The 7,956-nt window shown below is 41.5% G+C and overlaps 1 protein-coding gene across 1 annotated transcript in view; it reads left to right on the top strand.

Moving 5' to 3' along the window:
- The first annotated feature begins 1,673 nt into the window (after window positions 1-1,673).
- The window catches only part of LOC141108711 (TSC22 domain family protein 3-like), a 73,133-nt gene continuing 66,850 nt past the window's right edge, over window positions 1,674-7,956 (top strand). Inside the window, exon 1 of the mRNA XM_073600585.1 lies at window positions 1,674-2,199. Coding sequence (XP_073456686.1) covers window positions 1,898-2,199 — 302 coding nt within the window. The 5' untranslated portion in view covers window positions 1,674-1,897. The remainder of the gene's footprint in view (window positions 2,200-7,956) is intronic.

The following is a 7,956-nucleotide window of genomic DNA, read 5'->3' as shown; positions in this document are numbered from 1 at the left end:
TTCAGTGAGAGGACATTTTGGAGGCTGTGTATGTATTCAATTCAGTGATAGGACATTTTGGAGGCTGTGTATGTATTATATTCAGTGAGAGGATATTTTGGAGGCTGTGTATGTATTCAATTCAGTGATAGGACATTTTGGAGGCTGTGTATATATTATATTCAGTAAGAGGATATTTTGGAGGCTGTGTATGTATTCAATTCAGTGATAGGACATTTTGGAGGCTGTGTATGTAGAAATATTCCGTGAGGAAATTTTGGAGGCTGTGTATGTATTAATATTCGGTGAGAGGACATTTTAGAGGCTGTATATTTAGAAATATTTGGTGAGATGACATTTTGGAGGCTGTGTAAATATTATATTCAGTGAGAGGACATTTTGGAGGCTCTGTGTGTAGAAACATTCGGTGGCAGGACATTTTGGAGGCTCTGTATGTAGAAATATTCTGTGAAAGGACATTTTGGAGGGTGTGTATGTACTGATATTTGGTGAGAGGACATTTTAGAGGCTGAATATATAGAAATATTTGGTGAGAGGACATTTTGGAGGCTCTGTATGTAGAAATATTCTATGAGAGGACATTTTCGAGGCTCTGTATATAGAAATATTTAGTGAGAGGACATTTTGGAGGCTGTGTATGTATTAATATTTGGTGAGAGGACATTTTGGAGGCTGTGTATGTACTGATATTTGGCGAGAGGACATTTTAGAGGCTGTGTATATAGAAATATTTGGTGAGAGGACATTTTGGAGGCTCTGTATGTAGAAATATTCTGTGAGAGGACATTTTGGAGGCTGTGTATGTATGTATTAATATTTGGTGAGAGGACATTTTGGAGGCTGTGTATGTATTAATATTTGGTGAGAGGACATTTTGAAGGCTGTGTATGTATTAATATTTAATGAGAGGACATTTTGGAGGCTGTGTATGTATTAATATTCAGTGAGAGGACATTTTGGAGGCTCTGTATGTAGAAATATTCGGTGAGAGGACATTTTTGAGGCTCTGCATATAGAAATATTCAGTGAGAGGACATTTTGGAGGCTGTGTATGTAGAAATATTCGGTGAGAGAACATTTTGGAGGCTCTGTATATATTATATTCAGTGAGAGGATATTTTGGAGGCTGCGTATATATTAATGTTTGGTGGTAGGACATTTTAGAGGCTGTGTATATATTATATTCGGTGACAGGACTTTATGGAGGCTCTGTATGTAGAAACATTCGTTGATAGGACATTTTGGAGGCTCTGTATGTAGAAATATTCAGTGACAGCACACTTTGGAGGCTGTGTATGTAGAAACATTCGGTAAAAGGACATTTTGGAGGCTGTGTATGTAGAAACATTCAGTGATAAGACATTTTGGAGGATGTGTATGTAGAAATATTCTGTGAGAGGACATTTTGGAAGCTCTGTATGTAGAAACATTAGTTGATAAGACATTTTGGGGGCTGTGTATGTAGAACCATTCAGTGAGAGGACATTTTGGGGACTGTGTATGTATGAATATTTGGTAACAGGACATATTGGAGGCTCTGTATGTAGAAACATTGAGTGGTGACAGGACATTTTGGAGGCTGTGTATGTGGTAATGACATAGCAGGAGTTCCTGTGTTATATAAAGTCACCTCAGAGAATGTTGCTGTCAGTGGAGGACACATACACACCTCACAGAGGGGGAGGACATTGTGAGGAGAACACGCCGCCCTATATAAGCTCTGTCACCTCAGAGGGAGACTCCATCCCTCATATCTCCTCGGAGTAGTCGGTATCTCTTCACACACACAGTTCGTGTCCCCTCATTTCACCTCACAGCACCGACCTCGGTCATCGTCCTTCCCTCTTTCGCCTCACACTCGCCTGACAGAACTTTCCCCCCCCCTCCTTCTCCCGCCATGTCTGAGGCGGGTTGCCGCTCTCCCATCGGCCTGGACTGCTGCAGCTGCTGCCTGGACCTCGCCAACCGGGCAGAGCCGGAGGACAACAACAACCCGGCCAGCCCGACCTCCCCGGCCGGCCATTTGCGAGCCCTGAGGGAGCGGCTGGAGGTGCTGGAGGACCCGGACCGGCTGAACCGGATGATGAGGCAGGACTCCCTGGAGCCGGTCCTCCGGGACCCCAACTACCTGCTGGACCAGGGACTGTGCGACGGGACCATCGACCACACCATGCTGTCCATCCTCCTCTTCTTCCACAGGTGGGTCCATCTTCTCCTCCTTCTCCATCTTCTCCTTCTTCTCCACCTTCTCCTCCTTCATCAACTCAAAACTTTTTTTCTGCTATTTTCTGAGTTGTAGACAGGTCCTCTTTACTCACATAGCAATGGCTGAAAGGCCTGGTATCCAAATCTGCGGCCCCAGGGCCACTTGACGGCCCCCACCGCAGTCCAGAAAAGCGAACCAAAAATCGAGTCGTAAACCAACTGCTTTGATTTTTTTTTTTTTTTTTTTATAGCACGGTCACTTTCCGTTTTTTAAGGTTGAAACGTGAACGTTTGTGTCAATACGATTTTCCTAAAGGTTTGTTCGAAAAAAAAAAATATATATATTTTAAGTGAAATCGATCTGAAAAAAAAAAAGACGACGTTTGATGTTGAAGAAGACTATCGGAAGGAAAGTTGGGGGGATTCGGAGGAAATTTTCCAATACAGCGAATGTTGAGGTTTTTTTTTATTGAATTTTGATGTACGGGTGGGGATACGCTATAAGAGGAGGTTCAACCAACATCCCCGTATGAACGTTCTTAGGACAATTCGTAGAATAGTCGAACGTTGTTCGAAAAAGTACTTCAAGATTTCAGGCCGGCCACAGACGCTTAGAAAAATAGAAATGATCGTCACCGTATTAGAAAATTTCCACCCTGGTGATTCTCAACTAGGGTTCCGTGGAGCCCTAGGGTTCCTCCAGAGGTTGCTAGGGGTTCCTTCAGCATTGAGGCAACTTCTGCCTCTCGGATAAGTTCCCACCGACACCATTGATCTTTTTAGCTATCTGTAAGGAGGTCATTCTTCCCAATGACCACAAGTGTAAGGACCATTCTTCCCACTGACCATCACACTGATGTATCATGAGTTGTAGTTCTCTAATTTTTAGCAGGGGTTCCTCAAGACTGGAGAACTAATCAAACTTTGAGTTTTTTTGATTGAATTTTGATCTACGGCTTGGGATATGCCATAAGAGGAGGTTCAACCAACATCCCCGTATGAACGTTCTTAGGACAATGCGTAAAATAGTTGAACGTTGTTCGAAAAAGTACTTCAAGATTTTCAGCTGGCCACAGACGCTCAGAAAAATAGAAATGATCGTCACCGTATCAGAAAATTTCCACCCTAGTGATTCTCAACTAGGGTTCCTTCAGAGGTTGCTAGGGGTTCCTTCAGCATTGAGCCACTTCTGCCTCTCGGATAAGTTCCCACCCACACCATTGATCTTTTTAGATATCTGTAAGGAGGTAATTCTTTCCAATGACCACAAGTGTAAGGACCGTTCTTCTCACTGACCATCACACTGATGTATCATGAGTTGTAGATCTCTAATTTTTTGCAGGGGTTCCTCAAGACTGGAGAACCATTTCAAGGGTTCCTCAGTGTTGAAAAGGTTGAGAAAGGCTGTATCCGCTACCAATTTTCCTGTGTTTTTAGCTTTAATCGTTTTTGTTTTTTTGATCCAGGTAAAACTTTATGCACGTTATACTTTTAACAATTTGTTGTTTTTTTGTCAATTGACTTCCCTACTCATGTTTAGAACACGGTTCATTCGAATAAGATTTTCCAACATCATGACCATTCCTTTTTCTTTCCCATGGAGAATTGGCTATCGATAGTGGAATTGAACTCTAACCGTTATAAAATTGATCGATTTGTTCAGTTCTCTCAAATTTTTGTTCAATATCCTAAGGACCGATAGGTGAATACCGGTCGGGGGGCCTATCCATCGTGTATAGTCAGCGGCTAAACATTCTGCCCATCTAAGGAGTGATACGTAAATACCAGCAATGGACAGTCAGCAGCGCCTGCCGCCACCGATTACACAGTGTTTACATGTCAGCCTTGAATGGCCACTGGCATCCTAGAACCCAAGGAGTTTGGCGGTCGGGGCCTATCGATCATGTATAGTCAGCGGCTATTACTTATTATTATTATTATCATTAGTAGTAGAAATATTCTACTATTATATATTATATTATATATTATTATATATTATTATATATATATAATATATAATATTATATATATATATATATATAATATATAATATATATTATTTAATATTATTATTATTATTATTATTATTATTCATTACTTACTATTATTATTATTATCATTAAAATTATTCATTACTTATTATTATTTATTATTATTATGATTATTATTAGTAGTAGAAATATTCATTATTTAATATTATTATTATTCATTACTTACTATGTTAATATCATTAATATCATTCATTACTTATTGTTATTCAATACTTATTATTATTTATTATTATTATGATTATCATTAGTAGTAGAAATATTCATTATTTAATATTATTATTATTCTTATTCATTACTTACTATTATTATTATCATTAAAATTATTCATTACTTATTATTATTTATTATTATTATGATTATCATTAGTAGTAGAAATATTCATTATTTAATATTAATAATAATAATAATATTATTATTCATTACTTATTATTATTAGCTCTTTTCAATATACAGGGAGACACTACATAACATAGGGCCTTGCTCATAAGAGCTTACAATCTAAAAGCCCGTGCAGCCGCTTGCGTTTGCATCCCCCTCTGCAGGCTGCCCGCACACAGCCCTGGGGCAGACGCAATAACAAAAGAAAGTCCGCACACAGGACGGGTGTTAGCGTCCGTCTGAACGCAGCTTTACGTGTCAGCCAATAGGATCCATGTACGCTGTACCGCCTGGATTGCATGTAAACGCACGCAAACGTTACATACGTACAGAGAACTAATACCACAGAATCTTGCTGACAGTATTGTAAAATATTCCCCCCCCAGCTTTATATATATATATATATATTATATATATATATATATATATATATATATATATATATATATATATATATATACGGTATATATCAGCAGCTGGGCAGCTTTTATATGTTAGTAAATATAGTAAACGATCGTGACAACTGATGTCTGCCGGTTCTGACCTTTTCGAAGAAGAAAGCGTTTACAGCTGTCAGGCCCCCCGTGCCTGCGATCGGCTGTTCAGTTAAGGAACGGTGTCTTCGGGACATGTTAGAAAACAGAATGACAGCGTGATATAGGATAAGACAGCGTTTATGTTAAGCGATCGATCAAAAAAAGTCAACTATGTTGTGAAGAGGACACGCTCTCTCCATACGTGTCGTGTAGAGGAGGTAATCCTCAGTGTGTAATGAGGGATCATAAGGTCAAAGCGGGATTAACAGATGTCGGGGACTTTGTTAGGTTAGATCGATCCTTCCTATCGCAGGTTCACTATGCAGGAGCCAGAACTTCCAGCTAAAGTGCAACTGCTGAGGGGTCCTTAACCTGGGGTCCATGGAAGGGTTTCGGGGGGTCCATGAGGGTCAGATAAAAAAAACAACATTTACAATCACTATACAGCCCCCACTCTGGGGAGGGGGTCCATAGCTTTCATCTGAGGGGGTCCATGACTCAAAAAGGTGAAGGACCACTGTGCTAAGGGTTGTGAAGTCCACCCGAAAACGATAATTTCTCATAGGTGGAGTTTGGTAGGTGGAGTCACCCTCTGGTTTCTAACATCTCCCAGTTGGGGGGGGGGTTTGTGGCAATGAGCCGGCCCGGATGAAATTCCTGGCTTTGTTCCCAGCCACTGTGAAATGTTGTTGGGTGTTTGTCAACCGAGTCTTGCAGCTACAGTCTGAACTTTTTAGGAAAGGAGCCATGAAGTGGAACTTTCACACAGAAGTCTATCTCGTCTGCTCCATCCGCCTAGCAGAGTTGGAACATTCTAGGAAAAGTTTTTGTTGTGGGGCCCTCTTAGGCGAGCATGATGTAGAGATTGCCACTGCTGCTGCCTCCTGGGAAGTCCATATCGTACGTCTCAGGGGCAGTCTTATTAAGGGAAGCAAGCTTGTTGCAAGATCTTACATTGGTGGTCAGTGGGAAGAATGCCCCTTACATTGGTGATCAGTGAGAAGAATGTTCCTTTCATTGGTGGTCAGTGGGAAGAATCCCCCTTACATTGGTGATCAGTGGGAAGAATGTACCTTACATTGGTGATCAGTGGGAAGAATGTTCCTTACATTGGTGATCAGTGAGAAGAATGTTCCTTTCATTGGTGGTCAGTGGGAAGAATGCCCCTTTCATTGGTGGTCAGTGGGAAGAATCCCCCTTACATTGGTGATCAGTGGGAAGAATCCCCCTTACATTGGTGGTCAGTGGGAAGAATGTTCCTTACAATGGTGGTCAGTGGGCAGAATACTCCTTACATTAGTGGTCAGTGGGAAGAATCCCCCTTACATTGGTGATCAGTGGGAAGAATCCCCCTTACATTGGTGATCAGTGGGAAGAATGTTCCTTACATTGGTGATCAGTGGGAAGAATGTTCCTTACATTGGTGGTCATTGGGAAGAATGCTCCTTATATTGGTGGTCAGTGGGAAGAATGTTCCTTAGAATGGTGGTCAGTGGGAAGAATGCTCCTTACATTGGTGGTCAGTGGGAAGAATGCTCCTTACATTTGTGGTCAGTGGGAAGAATGTTCCTTACAATGGTGGTCAGTGGGAAGAATGCTCCTTACATTGGTGATCATTGGGAAGAATATTCCTTACATTGGTGGTCAGTGGGAAGAATGCTCCTTACATTGGTGGCCAGTGGGACGAATGCTCCTTACATTGGTGGTCAGTGGGAAGAATGCTATTTACCATTCAAGGAACCCTGGTTGATAAGGAGGGTTTAAAACATTGGATCAGAGCTTTCAATAAACCTTCTGTCCGAAGTACTTTAATGAATATAATGATGTCCACCCTTCCTGAACATGAACTCTACATGACGTAGTCACTGGACTTAATAACCATTGTTTGTTGCTGCTGATAACATGCTGTTACTGATTCCTTCCAGGATAATAATTACTGACATTTGTATGTGACTAGCAAACTAGTAATATTTCTACAAATGCTGTATTTTTTTAAATGAAATATGCGATAGAACAAATCGGTGTCACATTTTTACCCTAAATGAACACAATTTTATTTATTTATTTTACAAGGGGTTCGCTTGTTCGCGAGGAATTGAACATATGCCATATATACTCGAGTATAAGCCGACCCGAATATAAGCCGAACTGGGAAAAAACTGGGAAAACTTATTGACTCGAGTATAAGCCTAGGGTGAGAAATGCGCAACTACTATAAGTGGAAAAGAGGGTCGACAATGCTCATTTGCAGCCTCACTGTGCCCATTTGCAGCCATAGGTCCCCCGAACTTCAAACTCGGTAGTTAAGGGTTCCTAGACGCCCCCTAGCTGCAGCCAAAATTTGGGGTCTCTGGACCCAAAGGGTCCCGAAATGACATTGCTGCAGATGGACACAGTTGATCGAATTTGGGGCCCTGTATCTCGGGGCCACTTGGAGCTAGGAACCCCAAATTTGGTGTGCAAACCCAGTGGATCTAGCACTATAACATATCCATAGGGGTTCCTAGCACCAAGTGGCCCCGAGATACGGGGCTCCAAAGTCAGTTCGGAAAATGTCAAGCACTTTTCTGCAGCAGAGAATTACATTTTCCGAATCAACTTTGGTGCCCCATATCTCGGTGCCACTTGGTGCTAGTTCCACTGGGTTTGCACACCAAATTTGGGGTTCCTAGCACCAAGTGGCCCTGAGATACGGGGCCCTAAAGTCAGTTCGGAAAATGTCATTCTCTGCTGCAGAAAAGTGCTCGACTTGGGTTTCGTCAGATTAGGCGACCCATCAGAATTTG

The sequence above is a fragment of the Aquarana catesbeiana genome, linkage group LG09 (assembly GCF_042186555.1).
Source record: "Aquarana catesbeiana isolate 2022-GZ linkage group LG09, ASM4218655v1, whole genome shotgun sequence".
NCBI lineage: Eukaryota > Metazoa > Chordata > Amphibia > Anura > Ranidae > Aquarana > Aquarana catesbeiana.
This window is presented reverse-complemented; position numbering and strand designations above follow the sequence as displayed.